We start from the raw sequence: 18,949 nt of genomic DNA on the forward strand, positions 1-18,949 counted from the left end.
CATCATCACCACCTTCACCACCCACCACCACCATCATCACCACCACCTTCACCACCCACCACCACCATCATCACCACCACCTTCACCACCCACCACCACCATCATCACCACCACCTTCACCACCCACCACCACCATCATCACCACCACCTTCATCAGTATTAATACCATCAACACCACCACCATTGCCATTTGCACCACCATCATCATCATCATCAGTATTCCCGCCACCCTCACCATCACTATCATCACCACCTTCAGTACCTTGGAGTGTAAAGCAGGGACTCTAATAGCTGAGAGGCCATGGGGGTCGATGCTGGTGGTGATGGTGATGGTGGTGTTACTGACGAGCGTGGTGGTGATGATGGTGGTGATTGTGTGGTGGTAGTGATGGTGGTGATGACAATGATTACGGTGATAATGGTGGTTATGACGATGGTAACAGTAATACCATCACCACCCCCACAACCCTGACGCCTACCACCACCATCATCACCACCACTCTCATTGGTAACACCACCATATTGTCACAACCATAATCACCACCACCATCACAACCGCGGCCACCATCATCAGGAACATCACCATCAGCAGGGTCACCATGAACATGATCACCACCGCCATCATGACCATCAATATCATCATCACCACCACACCATGACTACTGCCACCATCATCTCCACCATCACTACCACCCATCACCACCGCTGCCTCAGACTCTGCCTATGGTCCTTTGGCGCCCTCTGGTGGCTGACAGGCCAGACTAGAGCGGCCACCAGGGTCCCTGAGAGTAAGTCCTAGATACTGTCCCCCACCATTCATGGAGTTTATGGTTTGAGGAGCCCCGGGCAGGGGGTCCTTGGAGTCTCTTTTGGGAAGGGGCACAAAGGTATCCCCCAGGCTCTGTTCTCCTCATGCGTTCCCTGCAACCTCCCAGGAGCCGGGTTATTGGAGTCCCTGTTTTACACTCCAAGGTACTGGGCCCTGGAGTGGCTGAGGAGCTCAACAGCTATGCAGGATCAGATCCCAGGACTGCGGGACTGCAGTGGCACACTCTCTCCCCCCGGCACCCTGTCCTGCCTCCGGATGCAGGGACAGTCCTCACAGAGCACTCCTGGGGCTGAGCAGTGAACGGGCATCACTCACAGCTGGTCCATGCTGTCCAGCCTGTCCAGCACAGATGAGACACCGTCGGCCATGGGCCAATGCCCTGTGGCCTCCCAGGGCCACCACTGGGAGGAGGCCGTACCTCTGGCTCCCTGTCCTCCATGGGACAGCCAGCATGAGACGTGTGCTCTTGAGGCAGCTCCTGTTCCCACTTGCTGTGGAAACTGAGGTGAAGAGCCCTGTGCAATCGCATTTCAGGGTGGATTTCAGCTGCATGTGGCCCCGGGCCACCCAGCCAGACATAGCCAAAGGAGGGAATGGCAGCAGTCTAAGTGGCCTGGAAGCCACGGCCACACAGGGTCCCCTCTCCCCCTCAAATAGCACATGCCCTCAGGGCCTTGGTGCTAATCACACCTGAGGAAAGCCAGCCTTTGGTGGCTGGGTGGCTTTGGCGACACAGGCCTGTGGGCTCGGCTGTGCCAAGCAGGTCATGTTAGGTGGTGCCCTGTGTTGGTTCACAGTCAGCTCTCTGGGGCCGGCATTGGCTGCCCAGGTGCCAGGTGTGGTGGGCAGGGAAGAGGAGGAGGAGGGGCTTGAGAGCTGGGCCCGCAGACACACCCTGCAAGGCAGGCAGACGGCGCCACTCGCTCCTCGGGCAGCAGCCGTGAGTTAGGGTGCCTGGAGAAGGCAGGCAGGTAGGGGCCTCACACCGCTGCTGGCTCCCAGTGGGGAAGAAGGGGTGGGATCCTACCTCCTCCTCCCGGGTGGGAAGGGCAGGTGGGCATGGGGGGGGACAGGACAGTGCAGCTTTGGCACTCCTCTGCCTCTTGCCTCCGTTTCCTTATCTCTAGCAGGGAGAACCCCCACTTCCCTGGGCTGTGGAGGGTCAGCCCTATTGTGGGCAAGTGGGGCATTCTGGAAGGGGCTCCCCAGTGGTGGGAGAGGGTCTGGGCAAGAAGGCCAGCCCCACGGGCTCTGGATCTGGACTTCAGGAACAGTGTCTGGTCAGCAGCCTGCAAAGGCAGGTGTGGCTCAGAAGCCGAGGGCAAGGGGAGTGAGGCAGTAGGAGGTGTCTGGGGTCACTGGGTCACCACTGTCCTCTCGCCACCACTTCCTTGAGCCATGTCCTCCTCTGCAGCCTAGGGAGGTGGGGTGTCCTCATGGGGAGGACAGAGGGACACACAGCTGACTTCCTGCCTGCTGGACGGGACAGCTCTGGTGCCCTCTCCTTGTGACCACCCGTTCCCCCAAATCTCACGAATGAGCCTGGCCCAGGGAAGCTGAGGGACCCACCCAAAGTCACACAGCCTGGAGGGGACGAGTGGGGCTGGGACCCCAGGACCTGGCCATCCGGCTCCGCCCTACGCTGGCCCTGGGGTGCCTGGGAAGCCGCATTTGGCTCTGACTGTCTCTGGGATGGCTGTGGCTATGGGTGCCCCTCTGACCTGAGCGAAAGACCTAGTGCCTTCATCGCCCAAGTGGCTGCCTCGGTTATGCCTCTTGGGAGTCCTGGGATGGACTTCTGGCCAGGGGTCATGAAGGCCCCTGGCTGCCCCCAGCTCCCCAGCCCACGCTGGGACACACAGGGAGGGGTGCAGAAGACCTGGGCACCTGCTCATGCAAATCCCAGCTGTTTGCATCGCCTCCCTCTAAGCCTATTTGCCTGGTGCCCAGCACCTGCCCAAATGCCCCCTCAGCCCCTGGGCTGGCAGGGGGTGGGGGGCGGTGCTGATTCTGGGCTTGGGGAAAAGGGTGGTGAGGGTGAGGCTGCCCATGCTGCTGCTCAGCTTCCCCGACTCCAGCTGCCAGGCCCCCAGCTCTGCCCCATCCTTGGGAGGAAAGAGGGGCTGTGGCCTCTGGGATGGGCAAGAGCTTCGGTTGTGGCTGCTTCTGCCTGTAACGGCTGCTGCTTCTCCCAGGGGCTTGCACAGACTGGGGGAGGCACTGCTGGGCTCCAGGCTGAAGGGTGCTCCTGGGTGACCTATCCCAGAACTTCCAAGAGGCAAAGCCGAGCCTCCCTGGAGAGGGGCCAGGGAGCCCTGTAGGAACCCTCCCAAGACCCAGGCCCCCCATTGCTGCCAGGGATGAAGGGGGAAGAGGGAGTCCCCAATCTGTGGCCTAAGCGTCACGGAGAAAGTGAGGGTAACTGTGTCATCCAGCCCAGCCCTGTCCCCCAGGCAGAGGGTCATGGCCAAACCCCAACTCCCGCACACCCTGTGCTGGGGACACAGCAGTCATGCACCCCCAGCCGCAGGGCACGTGTCTAGATGTGGCCAGCATTGACCCGAGCAGGTGGCCAGGCGTGGCAGTGCCCTGGTGGGAGTGAGGGCCCCCTGAAGACCCCCGCCCAGGGCTGCAAGCACATGGCGCCCCTCACTGCCTGTTCTGTGTTGAGTGGTGTCCTCCCAGACGGGGCGACGCTAATGGTGGGGTGGTGTCCGCTGGGACCTTAGAATGTGACCTTGTTTGGAAATGGGGTCCCCGCAGATGGCACCCCACGAGGATGAAGCCACACTGGGTAGGGCAGGCCTGGTCAATCAATGATTGCAGAGGAGACAGACAGGTGAGCAGAAACCATGCGCCAACCAAGGCAGAGGCTGGAGTCACGCAGCCACAACCAGGGAGCTCCCGGCGCCTCGGGAACCTGGAAGGCAGGGAAGGACCCTCCCAAGGGCTTCCAGAGGGAGCTGGCCCTGCTGATACTGGAATTTGGATGTGTGGCTCCTACAACTGTGAGATCATCTGATTGTTGTTTTGGGCCCCCAAGGGTGTGGCCCTTTCTTTCGGAAGCCCTGGGACATGGCAGTAATGCCAGGCCTTTTCCCAGTCTCTAGCCCCCACCTGGGGCCTGGCCACAGACACCAGCTTCCCACACTGAAAACCACCGAGCGTCTCTGCTGGCTCGGAAGGCCGTATTCAAATCTCGCATCTCTGTGGTCTGAGAGCTGGGGAGAATTTGCATCACCCCGCAGGGGCGGCAGAGGCTTACATGGTGCTGACAGCATCAGGGCGTCACCCCAGGCCTGGCCAGAGGAGGGGGCTGGAGCCCGTGGGTGGGTCCTGCCTGGGGCTAGCAGTCCCCAGACTTGACTTGACGTGCCGGGCTTGACTTGAGCCTCCCATGGGGACCTTGCATGGCGGCGACAAACAGCCTGAGCTGGGCATCTTAAAGCAATGGCAACTGATTCTCTCATGGTTCTGGAGGCCACCAGTGCTAAGTCCGAAGTCAAGGTGTCAGCAGGGCCAAGCCCTCGAAGGGGATCCTTCCCGCCTCTTCCAGCTTCAGGGCTCTAGGTGTCCCTTGGCTTATGGCCACCTCCCCCAACCCCTGCCTCCACCTTTCTCCTGTATTTTAAAGGTGTCTTTACCTATGTGTACATCTCTATGTCCAAAGTCCCCTTTCTCTATAAGGACCTGGGTCCTGGGAATTGGTTCACCCCGCTCCGGCAAGGCCCCTCCTCACTTACAGCTTCATCACATCTGCACAGGCCCTGCTTCCAAAGGTCACATTCCCAGGTTCCGGGGCTTGGGACTTGACCATACCTGTTTGAGGACACAATGACTGCTGGCTCCAGAGGCCTAATGGGGAGGGCCTTGGCCTTGGCCTCTGCCCCAAAGCCAGTCCCAGGGGTCCCAGGACATACTCCCCGGCCATGCCTGAAGATCCCCAGCTGGGATCACAGGTGGCCCTCTCTAGGAAATGAGAGTTTTACAGAAGGGTCATTGTCCTCTCACAAAGAGCCTTCTGTAGTGGACACTTCCCAGGGCACCTGGACGCAGGGTGGGCGCAGGGTGGGCACAGGAAAACCAAGGGACAGTTCTGTGGGATCGGGAGCTGTCAGGTGGCCCCAGGTTGGACAGGAGACCTGTGACCCGGCGCATGGTTCCAGAGGGCAGATGGAGGTGCAGGTGCCCTTGGCCTGCCAGGGCTTGTCCTCAGACACCAGCTTCCAATGCTGTTTTCAGAGGAGCAGTTGGAGGGAAGTGGGGCCAAACCAGGCTGGAGCTGGGCAGCTGAGAGATGAGGCCATGGGCAGGGGTGGAGCCAGGGTGCTAGAGGGCCAGTGCCAATCCTTGGATCCCTGCCACACAGAGAGGGGCTGAGACGCCTGGCCTCACTGGGCAGCTGGGAGATGCGATCTCCACCAGGGTTGAGGGGAGAGGGCTCAGGTGCACGTGGCCTCTTCTCCCCCACTTGCTGATGTGGGAGTGCCTCGGGAAGAGCTCTGCCGCTGATGCTGTGTGGCCAGGACGAGGCCTCCCCTCTCTGTGCCTCCTGGGCCTCCTGGACCTCCTGGATCTTCTGGGCAAGGAGGGTGGTCCCTCGTCCACACCACCTCCTGCCCCTGAGCTGAGGGCGCCCACCTCACCTTCTTACCTGCTGCCCAGGGGCACCAGGCTCTCCGAATCCCTGTCCTGGGAGTGGGTGGGCTGTGTGGCCGGGGGGCTGCGAGGCCTCTGCTAAGTCTTTCGCAGTTCCCAGGTCATCCCCACAAAAGCCCTCGGGAGACGCATCCACAGGTGTGGTGACCCAGGTGCCCAGAGTAGGGTGAGTAGACAGATCAGGCGCCAGTGGTGGAGACCCACACATCCCGTCCTCAGCCAGGAAGGAGCTTGCTTGGGGCAGAGCTGCAGGGGGAGGGTGGGTGTGGGCAAGGAGAAGGTCCCTGGGGCAGAGATGTGGTACGGCAGTCCCCAGGCTCTATGTGCATGTCAGCTGGAGAGGGGCTTCCCAGGGAAGGCAGCACCAGCCCCTGAGGGAGGGAGGCAGGGATGGGCCTTCCCAGCCCTCAGGGGCCGGGGTGTCCCTGCAGAGAGGCTGTCATGCAGGACGTCCAAGACCCCCGTCCCGGAAGCCCCAGGGATGCTGAAGACTGGCAGGGGCTGGACTTGCGCAGGGGCGAGGTTGACTTCGGAGGGTCTGGGAAGAAGCGAGGCAAGGTAGGGGCAGCCCCCAGGCCTCGGGTGACATCTGCCTTGCCCTGGAACCCATGAGCCCCCATTTCCTTCCCGGGAAGCTGAGTGCCAGGGTCCTCCATACCCCTGGGGTCTGCTCCCCTGCAGCCATGTTCAGAGCCCCCAGACAAGCAGAGTTCCAGGCTGGAAGGAGTGGCTCTGGCCCGCCTCCAACCTCCCTGCAATGACCGGGACCTCTGAGGTCACCTGAGAGATCTGGAGGCACAAGGTCAAGTGCATCCAGAACTCTACCTCCGTCCAGCGCCCTTGGCTCACAGAGGGGGATGCCAGCCCAGAGAGGGGTTAGTACTGTCCAGGTCACACAGTAGGTCAAGGGAGGACTGGCCCTGTCCCAAAAGAGGTCTTATGGGGCCTCTCTCCTCCTGCTACCTGTCCCCAATGCCCAGCACCTCCCTAGCGCCCCCTGTGTCCAGACCTCTTGATGGCCAGAATCTTCCCAGTGCCCAGTATTCCTGTATCCAGGCCCCCACGGCCCAGCAGATCCCCAGTGCCCCCTGTGTCCAGCCCCCAATGCCCAGCAGCTCCCCAGTGCCCCATGCCCCCTGTGCCCAGCCCCCCACTGCCCAGCACCTCCCCAGTGCCCAGTGCCCCTTGTGTCCAGGCCCTCCAATGCCCAGCAGCTCCCCCATACCCTACTGTGTGCAGGACCCCCAATGCCCAGCAGCTCCCCAGTGCCCAGTGCTCCCTGTGTCCAGCCCCCCCCTTGCCCGGCAGCTCCTATGCCCCGTGCCCCGAAATCTCTGAGCTGCAGCCCCTGCCTTGCAGTTTGTGAGGGTGCCGAGTGGAGTGGCCCCGTCTGTGCTCTTTGACCTGCTGCTCACTGAGTGGCACCTGCCGGCCCCCAACCTGGTGGTGTCTTTGGTGGGCGAAGAGCAGTCTTTTGCCATGAAGTCCTGGCTGCGGGACGTGCTGCGCAAGGGGCTGGTGAAGGCGGCTCAGAGCACAGGTGAGCCCCAACCTGTTTGGCAGTGCTCCCACCCCACACGGCAGCCCAACGCCCTAGCTCTTCAGCCATCGAGTGAACATTTCCGGAAACTACTCAGCCCGTCCTCTGCAGCACCCACAGCTGCAGCAGTGCCTACCTGTGGGACCAGGACCTCCCCCAGATGGCCTGGCCTTTCCTTAGAACTGCCCCCTCCCCTTACAGGGCCTGTGGGCACCTGTGGGATGTCCCTCTCCCACTCCCCCAGGACCAGTAAACCCCAGAGCATACAGGGTGGGACCGCTGGGGAAGCAGTCGGGCCAGCCAGCTGCAGGGGCAGAGTCCAATGACTGGGCTTTATTTGGATGCAGTCTGCACTCTAGAACACCCAGGAGCAGGACCTGAGGTTTCAGGGTCCCTCACTAAAGAAATGATTGGCAAACCCAAACAGATCTTCCAGCCAGACCTGGGCTGAGGCTTTGTAATTTGGGGAAACATCCTGGGATTCTGGCCCAGCAGAGGCAGCTGGACAGAGCTGTGTCGGATTTGTCCAGGAGGGAGCCCAGTGGGGGGACATGCAGTCCAGGCAGGGTGAGGGTGCTTCTTCACAGGTTCTAGGCCCAGCCAGTCCCACTGCTGAGCAGCCTTGGGTGGGTGCCTTGCCCTCTCTGGGCCTCAGCTTCTCCATCCCACCTTGAGGCATTCCCCAGCACCTACCCCTGGCTCCCAGGTCACCGGCTGCTGATTGGGCCTAGGGGTCAGGGCGTGGGGCCAGCTGGGGAAGCCCTGGGCCTTGTGACACAGTGAGCCCGTCCTCTGTCCCCACAGGAGCCTGGATCCTGACCAGCGCCCTCCGCGTGGGCCTGGCCCGGCACATCGGGCAGGCTGTGCGGGACCACTCGCTGGCCAGCACATCCACCAAGGTCCGCGTGGTTGCCATCGGCATGGCCTCGCTGGGCCGCGTCCTGCACCGCCGCATTCTGGAGGAGGCCCAGGTGCGCGCCCAACTCCCAGCACCACAGCCGCTGGGCCTGGAGGCAGGGGCTCGGAAGGGCATGGGCAGCAGGCAGAGTTCTGGGAGGACGAGACTCGGGCTAGAGGAAGAACTGGGAGCGGGCAGAGCCAGCGTGTGGCCGGCAGGTGGCAGCACCGCACAGGGACCGGCCAGTGTAGGCCATGGAGCCGGCCCGGCCTCTTCCTGTAGCACGCGGGCCCAGGCCCCAAGCCCTGTCCAGGCCTGGGCAAGCAGCTTCGTCCCCCACGTTGGGGTCTGTCTAAGGCACGGCTGCGGGAGGCCCAGGCGGCCCCTGGTGGATGCCTGGACGCCAGCCCTAGAGTCGACAAGGAGGAGCTTCCGGCAGGCGGGCTGTCTCCAGGGCTCTGTCTAAAAGAACCCGCTACCCACTGCCCCGCCCGAGTGTCCGAGGAGCGGTGACAGAGCTTTTACTGATTGAATCTGGAGGGTAAAACTGCAGGAAAAACTTTCAGAGATTTTTCTCGTCCAACTCTGGGGACACAGGCAGAGGGTCCCGCTCTGCTCTGCAGACGCCCCGCTGGCCCAGGCGCTGTGTGACCAGGCCTGGCTTATCCCCCAGATTCAATCAGGCCCCCGCTGTCCATCCCTCCTTCTGTCTGAGGGCTGGGGAAGCCAGGGCTCAGGCGGAAGCCTTGTGCAGGGCCCCACGGTGTGGTGTGCACGGCCTGGCAGGGAGGGTCCCACAGCGGCACCCAGGCCAAGCTGCCTCCCGAGGGCTCAGCCTCATCTCCCTGAATGGGCACAGGAGGATATTCCTGTCCACTACCCCGAGGATGACGGCGGAATCCAGGGCCCGCTCTGTTCGCTGGACAGCAACCTCTCCCACTTCATCCTGGTGGAGCCAGCACCCCCGGGGAAGGGCGATGGGCTGACGGAGCTGCGGCTGAGGCTGGAGAAGCACATCTCGGAGCAGAGGACGGGCTACGGGGGTGAGGCCCGCCCCAGCCACCCAAGGAAACTGCCAGTGGCCAACTGTCTTGGGACCCAGTGGGGATCCAGGGATCAGCCTGTGGGCAGGTGGGGTGACCACCAGGGAGAGTGGGGGCGTGGTTTCTAGGCGGAACGCACCCAGCGTGCCTGAGCACTGAGACCTGGGCCAGAGGGGCCTGGGAGGAGATGCTGTCTGGTCAGTGCGGTGGAGGGGCACAGCTGGACACAGTAGCCCTGGTGGGGCAGTGACATTCCCATCAGTCGTGGCAGTTCTGTTTTCACTGGGCCTGGCCCTGGCCAGAGACCTTGCAGGTCTGAGAGCAAAATGAGATCTGTGAGTTGAAAGAGGGCTGCCTCCTGCCGCCAGCCATGAGGTATGCAGCCGCCAGGGGGCAGCGTCACCCGAGAAATGGGCACCCCTGTGGCCAGTCCACATTCAAAAGCTGCACTGAGAAAACGCTGCTGTGTAAATAATGTTCATAAACAAAGTATGTAATTATTACGACATCTGTGAACAATATACAATATTTAGAAACAAAAAAATAACTCCTTGGGAAGGCCAACTGAGCAGTCGGGTTTTTTTTGAGGCAGAGTCTCACTGTTGCCCAGGCTGGAGTGCCGTGGCGCGATCTCGGCTCACTGCAGCCTCCACCTCCCAGGTTCCAGTGATTCTCCTGCCTCCGTCTCCCGGGTAGCTGAGATTACAGGCATGTGCCACCATGCCTGCCTTTTTTTTTTTTTTTTTTTTTTTGTATTTTTAGTAAAGACATGGTTTCACCATGCTGGCCAGGCTGGTCTTGAACTCCTGACCTCAGGTGAGCTCCTGCCAATGCAGCCTCCAGCCCATCCCCCCCACCTCATGCCTCCCAAATTGCTGTGATTACAGGCATGAGCCACTGTGCCCACCCAACTGAGCACTGTTTAGATATGAAAACACAAAGTCTCACCAAACTTTGGGGACTTAGGCAGAGGGTCCGGCTCTGCTCTGCGGAAGCCCCGCTGGCCCAGGCGCTGTTTGGCCAGGCCAGGTTTATCCTCCAGATTCAATCAGGAGGCACCTTTCAAAGTTAGGGGCCTGCCTGGGAGCCCAGTTCCCTGTGGGTGATTCGGAGGCGCCTCCAGCCCGTTCGTTTCCTCACAGAAGATGGGAACAGGTCCAGGGCGCCCCAGCATGGGCGCGTGCCGTGCGGCGGTGCGGCTGCGGGGCTGGGTGCTCTGTTTCCTCCGAGTCACTTTGTATTTTAACAGCCGCAGGCTGGCTCTAGCCACAGGGTGTGCGTGCTGGGCACTGCAGGTTAGAGTTGGAGGCCTTGGCCCCCATATGGCAGGGACTGTAATGAGCAGCCTGTGCCATGTGGCCCAGACAGAGACCACACTTTATTCAGAAGGGCCAGCTTTTGGCCAGAAAATGTGGCGGCCTGAGAGCCTGAGATCTGGGTGGTCGCCCCAGGCAGAGGGTCCTTGGACTTCACAGGCGCCCTGTCCACAGGCACTGGCAGCATTGAAATCCCGGTCCTCTGCTTGCTGGTCAATGGCGACCCCAGCACCTTGGAGGTAGGGCCCTGGCTGGGAACCTCTGGCTGGCTGGAGCCCCCTGGAGGGGTGTGGTGGGTTCCAGGCACCCCTGGGACGGGGCTGGAAGAGATGGGAGCACCTCTGACACCTCATCCAGATGGTGCTGGGCTGATCTGGGGTCTGCGCTCCCCTCCCTCCCCACCTCAGAGGATCTCCAGGGCCGTGGAGCAGGCTGCCCCGTGGCTGATCCTGGCAGGCTCAGGGGGCATCGCTGACGTGATCGCTGCCCTGGTCAACCAGCCCCACCTCCTGGTGCCCAAGGTGGCTGAGAAGCAGTTTAAGGAGAAGTTCCCCAGCGAGCATTTCTCTTGGGAGGACATAGTGCGCTGGACCAAGCTGGTATGTGCTGCCCCCTCCCCTGTCCTCCCGACCCCTCCTCTGGGGGTGAGGCTGGTCCTCTGGGAGAGCTCCTGCCTATGCAGCCCCCAGCCACCCCTCCCACCTCATGCTGCTGGGACCCCCACCCACTCTTGCTTCAGACCCACAGGGAGCAGAGGGACCCAGGCAGCCCCCTAGTCTGCGGGTGGTCCCAGGTTGGGCCCGGTGGGCAGTGGGCACGCAGGCTGCAGGCTGGCACTCGCTCACCTGTGGACACTGCCTGTGCCTCCATTGGTGTCAACCATGGCCTGCCCCTGCCCGAATGGGACTCTGTTCTGGCACCCAGCTGCAGAATATCGCCTCACACCCGCACCTGTTCACCGTGTATGACTTTGAGCAGGAGGGCTCCGAGGAGCTGGACACGGTCATCCTGAAGGCACTGGTGAAAGGTGAGGGCGGGCAGGGCAGCCTCGGCGGGTGCCCTCGGGCAGCTTCATGTGCAGAGCCGCTTGGGGTTTGGCAGCCTGGCCAATGTTTATGACGCCGCCTACCTGCCCCTTCCCAGGGAAGGCGGCGCGTGACTCATGAAGCGCTCTGTATTTGGCAAGTTTTATGACATTTTTTTTTAACCACAATTTAAAACTATACCTAAATCTCTCAACTCTGTGGTTTTTAGTCTATTCGCAAGGTGGGGCAAGCATCACTGGTATCTAATTCCAGAAGCCTTCGTTGCCCCAGGAAGAGCCCATACCCCTTGGCGCTCACTCCCCATTTTTCCCCAGCCCCTGGCAGCCACCCGTCTGCTTCCTGTCTCTATAGATTTGCCGACGGGCGTTTCGTGTACACAACTCCCGGCAGGCGGCGAGAGGGGTTCACGGTTCATCTGTGCTATGGCCAATGACACGCCATGCTTCACTCCTTTTGTAAGGCAGAGTCAGGTTCCAGCCTGTGGCCAGACAGCAGTGTCTGCACCCGTTCATCCACTGATGGAAACTTTTGATTAGCATCGGATGTGCTTTTTATTGGAGACAAACTCGTAGTGAAGGGCTGGCCACCTCCAGGCAGACACAGCCCCGGCAGGGAGGGGCGCTGCTGAGCGGGGGCTGGGGACCCCTGGAGTGAGGAGCCATTCCAGGAAGGGTGTCTGGACTTCAGGTGGCTCTGGGTTTAGCAACCTCACCAGGACTAGGAGGTCAAAGGATCCTCCACCGCCACTTCAGGAACGCCCCAGCCCTTCTCACTAGTCTCAGTTTGGTCCCTGTGGCCTGAGCGGGGCACAGCAGTCTCACAGGGTCCGTGGTTGTGGAGGCTGAGGCTGATGAGGACAGTGGTCTCCAGCAGGGGTGCCCAGCCCAGGTGCTGCAGGCCTCCCTCCACTGGCCCAGGTGACCTCACCATGTCACAGCCAAATGCCCTTTGCCCATAGAGGAAACGTGACCCAATGTGCTCCCCAACAATATCCATGCAAAGGGGGTCCTGGGCCTTCAGGGCTTGGAAGTGGCCTCCAGGCCCAGGGGATCCTGTTAGCTAAGGATCCCCCCTCATGACGGGCTGCCCTGATGCAGACCAGGGCAGCACTCCATGGCTCCTAGGATTGGCAACAAAGTCTCTTGCCCCCTGCTGGTACCCAGAGCTGGTGCGTGTGCCCCCTCCAGTCCCAGTGTGAAGTTCCCGTTTCTGCGTCTCTAGGACGCCCACCTTCGGGCCCCCTGTGCCCTGGCTCTGTCAGGCCCTCAGCTCCACCCTCACTAGCGCCTGCCTGCTCTGCCCGCAGCCTGCAAGAGCCACAGCCAGGAGCCGCAGGACTACCTGGATGAGCTCAAGCTGGCAGTGGCTTGGGATCGAGTGGATATCGCCAAGAGTGAGATCTTCAACGGGGACGTGGAGTGGAAGGTGCCTCCTACCTACCCACTGGCCTCCCGCCCTGCCCGCCCACCTCACGCTCCTGGCTCAGCCTGAGCTGCCCACACTGCCTGCTCCTGCACGCTGCGGGCTGCTTGGCCAAGCCCATTCTGCCCAGCTGTCCCAAGGTCCAGGGAGAGACCAAGCCACTGCACCGCCCGGGCTTCGGCCTTGTTCACTGGCCAGCAGAGCCGGCTGGGTGCCGGCTGTCCCTGAAACCCAAAGGGGTTGCAACACTCCCAGCATTTGCTTGCAACTGGCCCCTCTGTGCCTGCCCCAACTCACGGGGCAGGCTAGGGTGCGGGAGAGCGTGAGGGTCTGGGTGACCTGACCTCTGGCGTGGGTCCCCTTGCTCCCTGCTCTCTCCTTCCTTGGGCCCGCTCTTCCTGTCTCTGGCTCACTCTCCTGTCCCCCTTCCCTTGGGTGCCAAGTCCCGTGACCTGGAGGAGGTGATGGTGGATGCCCTGGTCAGCAACAAGCCTGAGTTCGTGCGTCTCTTTGTGGACAACGGCGCGGATGTGGCCGACTTCCTGACGTATGGGCGGCTGCAGCAGCTCTACCGCTCCGTGTCCCCCAAGAGCCTGCTCTTCGACCTGCTGCAGCGGAAGCAGGAGGAGGCCCGGCTGACCCTGGCCGGCCTCGGTGCCCAGCAGGCCCGGGAGCCACCTGTGGGGCCGCCCGCCTTCTCCCTGCATGAGGTCTCCCGTGTACTCAAGGACTTCCTGCAGGACGCCTGCCGAGGCCTCTACCAGGATGGCCGGCCAGGGGGCCGCAGGAAGGCGGTGAGTGGGGCTCCGCGGGGATGGGGGGTGAGGCCGGGGCCGCAGCGGGAGGCCAACGCCTGTGTCTTCCAGGAGAAGGGCCCGGCCAAGCGGCCCACGGGCCAGAAGTGGCTGCTGGACCTGAACCAGAAAAGCGAGAACCCCTGGCGGGACCTGTTCCTGTGGGCTGTGCTGCAGAACCGCCACGAGATGGCCACCTACTTCTGGGCCATGGTGAGCCGAGGCGTGGGGCCTGCATGGGTGCAGGTGCGGGGGAGGGGCGGCCTCCTGAGACCGGGTCTCCTAGGGCCAGGAGGGTGTGGCGGCGGCGCTGGCCGCCTGTAAAATCCTCAAAGAGATGTCGCACCTGGAGACGGAGGCCGAGGTGGCCCGAGCCATGCGCGAGGCGAAATACGAGCAGCTGGCCCTCGGTGAGTGACCGGCCGGGGCCAGGCCGGCGCGGTGGGGGAGAATGTGATAGAGGGGTCAGGTGGAGGGGCCTGGGCCTCACCAGGGCTGCCTGTTACCACTGTGGGGCTCCAGGTGCCCTCAGTGGCCTCCTCTGTAGGAGAGGACAGATGGCTCTGCCTGGGATGCAGGCAGCCCCAGACCCTGAGTGTGGGACCTCTGGGCACGGGGGAGGAAGACACAGCCTCCCACCCTGGGCATACACCGGACCTGCCTCGGGCTGAGGGACATTCAGCGAGGTGGAGGCTTCCCTCACTCTGCTGGGGGAGGGAAAGAGCTGGAGGACGGAGGGTCAGGAAGGGCCCCAAGCAGGCCAGGTCGGGGCAGAAGACCTGGCTAGGCTCTGGGAGGTGAACGCAGGGTGCAGCCGCAGAGCCTTGCTCTGGGCAGGGGACGGAGGATGGGGCCGGGGGCCGGGCATTGGTGTCTCGTCCTAGCGCCAGGGCCTCCGGGCAGACCTCTTCTCTGAGTGCTACAGCAACAGTGAGGACCGCGCCTTCGCCCTGCTGGTACGCCGGAACCGCTGCTGGAGCAAGACCACCTGCCTGCACCTGGCCACCGAGGCGGATGCCAAGGCCTTCTTTGCCCACGACGGTGTGCAGGTGAGTACCAGCTGCCTGGGGGCGGGGCAGGCAGGCGAGCTGGGCCCAGCTTGAGTTGACTTCCCAAGCTGCAGCTGTCCTGTCACTCCCGTCCCCAACACGGAGGGGTGGCACAGTTTCTGTCACTAGAAGGTGCCCACCTGGCTTCCTCCACCAGGCACACTCCCCCGCTCCTGGGCCCAGTGGAAGTGCCACTTCCTCCGCTTGGTCCTTCCCAACCCCCAAGCCCAATCTTTTCCCTAGTGAAGGGCACAGCAGCTCAACCCACACCCCTAGGAGGAGCATCCAAGGACCGTGTCCCCTGCCAGGACGGTGGCTCCAGGAGGGAGGGCTGGGCTGGGCGCCCCTTCAGCTCACGGGGCCTGGGACCTGGGTCAAGGCCATTTCTGGAGCAGGGCGCAGCCTGGGCAAAGGTGCAGAGGTGGAACCGACAGTTTTGCCTTCACCTCAGGCCTTCCTGACCAGGATCTGGTGGGGAGACATGGCTGCGGGCACGCCCATCCTGCGGCTGCTGGGAGCTTTCCTCTGCCCCGCCCTCATCTATACCAACCTCATCACCTTCAGGTGGGTCAGGTCGTCAGGCTGCCTGCCTGGCCAGGGCAGGCCGCAGCGCATGTGCCGGAGCTGTGGGGAGGGCCTGGGCTTTGCCAGCGCTGGTGGCAGCCTGATTCTTGCCCCCAAGTCAAGCCTCCCTGCGGGTCCCGCTCCCGGCAGCCCCTGTATCCCAGTAGGCACTTTGATGGCCGAGTGCCTGGAGCCGAGCAGGTGCCTCTGGGAGCCCCTCCTGCGGGCCCTGAGCTCTCCTGTGCTCACAGTGAGGACGCTCCCCTGCGGACTGGCCAGGAGGACCTACAGGAGCTGGACAGCCTGGACACGGAGAAGAGCCTGCTGTACGGCCTGCGCAGCCGGTGCGAGGCAAGGGGCCAGCGGGGTGGCTGGGAGGCTGGACTCTGGTGGGGCCCCTGGCTGGGCGCTAGCCTCACCACTGCGGCCTTCTCTGTGGCACAGGGTGGAGGAGCTGGTGGAGGCGCCGAGGGCTCAGGGTGACCGAGGCCCACGTGCCGCCTTCCTGCTCACACGCTGGCGGAAGTTCTGGGGCGCTCCCGTGACTGTGTTTCTGGGGAACGTGGTCATGTACTTCGCCTTTCTCTTCCTGTTCACCTACGTCCTGCTGGTGGACTTCAGGCCGCCCCCCGAGGGCCCCTCAGGCCCTGAGGTCACCCTCTACTTCTGGGTCTTCACACTGGTGCTGGAGGAAATCCGGCAGGTCGGTGGCCACACTAGTCTGGTCCCCTCCATTCAGCAGCTTCTGGTTGGGCAACCTAAGCTTGGTTCTGCCCTCTCAGGGTGGGGCGCCCCATCTGTAGAACAAGAACAGCATGGAGGCCTCCCATCTTCCCAGTCACTAGTTGCCTTGATCCTGGTCGAAGACTGAGCCCTGAGCCCTGCTCCAGACTGAGCCTTGATCCCTGCTCCAGACTGAGCCCTGATCCCTGCTGCAGACTGATTCCTGATCCCTGCTCCAGACTGAGCCCTGATTCCTGCTCCAGACTGAGCTCTGAGCCCTGCTCCAGATTGAGCCCTGATTCCTGCTGCAGACTGAGCCCTGATCCCTGCTCCAGACTGAGCCCTGAGCCCTGCTGCAGACTGAGCCCTGATCCCTGCTCCAGACTGAGCCCTGAGCCCTGCTCCAGACTGAGCATGACCCTGGTCTCCCTCAGCAGAGTCCGAATCCTGACCTGTATCACAGATTGAGTCCAGACACTGAATAAACTGACCTCAGACACTGGGCACAAAGAGCCCTGGCCCCAAGTAGAGATTGACCTCAGCTTCTGTCCCCAGACTTAGCCCTGGAATAGCTTCGGTTGACTCCCAGTCCCACTGGTAGCCTGGGCCCTGGTCATAGATGGAACTCCGACCTCCATGGCTGACTGAGCCCTGCTCCTTACAGATCAGAGCTTGTCTGGGTGGGGCTGACCCCAGCGAGGGGGCCCAGACAGCTCTCAGTGGACTGCCTGCCTCCCTCCCAGGGCTTCTTCACAGATGAGGACACGCACTTGGTGAAGAAGTTCGCCCTGTACGTGGGAGACAACTGGAACAAGTGTGACATGGTCGCCATCTTCCTGTTCGTCGCGGGAGTCACCTGCAGGTCTGTGGGGCCCAGAGGCCGTGTGGCCTCAGCAGGGCTTGTGGGCAGGCTTCCAGATGAAGCCACTTAGGCTAGGCGTGGTGTTTGCGCCTGTGGTCCCAGCTACTCAGGAGGCTGAGGTGGGAGGGTCACTTGAACTAGGGAAGTTGAGGCTGCAGGAGCCATGGTCACACCACTGTACCCTGGCCTGGGCGACAGAGCCAGACCCTGTCTCTTAAAAACAAATAAACAAAAGATAAAGCCACTCAGAGCCACTCAGGAGTCCTGGCCTGGCCCTGGCCCTGCCTGTAGCTGGTGTGCTGTGTGTCCCTGGGGAAGCCTCTGCCCCTCTCTGGGCCTCGCAGCCACGTCAGCCTCCTGTCCTCCAGGATGCTTCCCTCAGCATTTGAGGCTGGCCGCACGGTCCTTGCCATGGACTTCATGGTGTTCACACTGCGGCTGATCCACATCTTTGCCATACACAAGCAGCTGGGCCCCAAGATCATTGTGGTGGAGCGCATGGTGAGCCCCCTGGGGGCCCTGACCGTGGGCGGACTGCCAGCCCCCTGCCCAAGCCCTGCCCGGCCGGCTGCTGATGCCCCTCTCTCTGCCCCCGCCCCGTGGAGATGAAGGACGTCTTCTTCTTCCTCTTCTTTCTGAGCGTGTGGCTTGTGGCCTACGGCGTGACCACACAGGCGCTGCTGCACCCTCACGACAGCCGCCTGGAGTGGATCTTCCGCCGGGTGCTCTACCGGCCCTACCTGCAGATATTCGGGCAGATCCCACTGGACGAGATCGATGGTTTGCACACAGCTGGGGCTGAGTGGGGGCCAAGGGGGGGCCAGGGCGGGGACCCAGTGCAGCCCTGTGTTCACAAGCCCTGGGCATGAGGCTCTCCAGTGGAGTCTGCTGGAGCCATGGAGACCCCAGCCTGGAGCAGAGATGGGAAAAGTGGCTGAGGCCTGGTCCCTAGGCCCCCCACACCCCAAAGGGCCAGGCCCGGTTCCCCAGGCAGAGACAGCTCCAGTCACGGAGCCCCAGCCTGGGGCACTGGGCTAGGAAGCAGATGCAAGGAGACCCCAAGGCAGCCAGGGCTGGTGGCCTCCTGCCTGGGGAGGCTGAGCGGCAAGGCTTGCCCTGGGGGTGGTTTGTCAGGGACAGGCACTAAGCACTGAGTGGGCCCCAAGGCTGCCCCAGCCATCTTCTGGGGTCTGGGCCCTCTGGCTCTCCCCACGGCCCCTGGCCTCTTCCCTCCCACAGCGCCCTGCTTGGTCTAAGTGCCCCGTCAACCACTCGCCCACCAAAGCCCCCATGCCTTCCTGCTGGTAAGACCCCTCCACCGTGAGGCCGCTCCTAAAGGCACCCTGCGTGTTCCTGGGGACCCACTCTGTGTGTGTGTGGCCTGTCCGTGGCTGTGGGTGTCCCCAGGCTGACCCCTGTAGCTGGCTGGGGCTGGTGGAAGCTCCAGAAACTTTTCCATAAGTCGGCGCAGTGGGTCAGAGCTGCTTGGCCATGGGGGCCTCAGTGGTGAAGGGTTGGGGGGAGCTCTGGGGTGGGGCGGGGAGCTCTGTGGTGGGATGGGAAGCTGTGCAGGCCCCAGGGGTGGCTGGGATTCAGTGAGGAGCCCCAACCTGGGAGATGACGCACCCCTCTGGGAAGGTGGCCTAGCAGCCAACCAGCCTCTGGGATCCTCCAGGGGTGCTGCAGGCTGGAGATCAGACAGAGAAGGTGCAGGGAGCCCATCTCTCAGGCGGTGTCCAAGGGCTGGGGCTGCCCGGCCATGGGGCAGTCATAGCAGGACGTGCTGCCCAGGCCTGACCCCGACTCTGTGGAGCGTCGCTCAGGACCCTCGATAAATATTTGTTGACGGGATGATGGCCAGACCGGAGCAAACACAGGCCTCCGGGGACAGGCGGGGGCGACGCCGTGATGGAAACCGTGACTCCCAGCGCGGCTCATTTCCTTGGGCTGTTTTCTTAGCCCCGCAGCCCCTCCTGACATTTTGGTGTTTGCTCAGCACAAGCATTCGTTTTCCAGGCCATTAGTTTAAGCAGCCCCTGCCTGCCTGCGACCCCACGTCGCCCTCAGCATATGTCCTCCATCGCTGCCCCGCCGTGGGGCCCCTTGGGGCAGGAGGGGCTCTCGACGGGCGCCTCCAGCCAGGGCAGGGTTGGGGTCCCCCCTTTCTTGAGTGGCTGCATCAGGGCAGGGTTGGGGCCCCCCGT

At 62.6% G+C, this 18,949-nt stretch overlaps 1 protein-coding gene across 1 annotated transcript in view; it reads left to right on the forward strand.

Annotated features, from left to right (window-relative positions):
* Window positions 1–5,894: 5,894 nt before the first annotated feature.
* Window positions 5,895–18,949, forward strand: part of TRPM5 (transient receptor potential cation channel subfamily M member 5) — an 18,858-nt gene continuing 5,803 nt past the window's right edge. Inside the window, exons 1-18 of the mRNA XM_032268460.1 lie at window positions 5,895–6,046; window positions 6,848–7,028; window positions 7,833–7,999; window positions 8,786–8,969; window positions 10,460–10,524; window positions 10,693–10,884; window positions 11,210–11,312; window positions 12,638–12,756; window positions 13,197–13,547; window positions 13,620–13,760; window positions 13,834–13,957; window positions 14,451–14,596; window positions 15,048–15,160; window positions 15,412–15,504; window positions 15,605–15,863; window positions 16,627–16,745; window positions 17,114–17,246; window positions 17,351–17,525. Of these exons, the coding sequence (XP_032124351.1) occupies window positions 5,930–6,046; window positions 6,848–7,028; window positions 7,833–7,999; window positions 8,786–8,969; window positions 10,460–10,524; window positions 10,693–10,884; window positions 11,210–11,312; window positions 12,638–12,756; window positions 13,197–13,547; window positions 13,620–13,760; window positions 13,834–13,957; window positions 14,451–14,596; window positions 15,048–15,160; window positions 15,412–15,504; window positions 15,605–15,863; window positions 16,627–16,745; window positions 17,114–17,246; window positions 17,351–17,525 (2,782 nt within the window). The 5' untranslated portion in view covers window positions 5,895–5,929. The remainder of the gene's footprint in view (window positions 6,047–6,847; window positions 7,029–7,832; window positions 8,000–8,785; window positions 8,970–10,459; window positions 10,525–10,692; window positions 10,885–11,209; window positions 11,313–12,637; window positions 12,757–13,196; window positions 13,548–13,619; window positions 13,761–13,833; window positions 13,958–14,450; window positions 14,597–15,047; window positions 15,161–15,411; window positions 15,505–15,604; window positions 15,864–16,626; window positions 16,746–17,113; window positions 17,247–17,350; window positions 17,526–18,949) is intronic.

This window comes from Sapajus apella, unplaced genomic scaffold (assembly GCF_009761245.1).
Source record: "Sapajus apella isolate SASKATOON/1434 unplaced genomic scaffold, GSC_monkey_1.0 scaffold181, whole genome shotgun sequence".
NCBI lineage: Eukaryota > Metazoa > Chordata > Mammalia > Primates > Cebidae > Sapajus > Sapajus apella.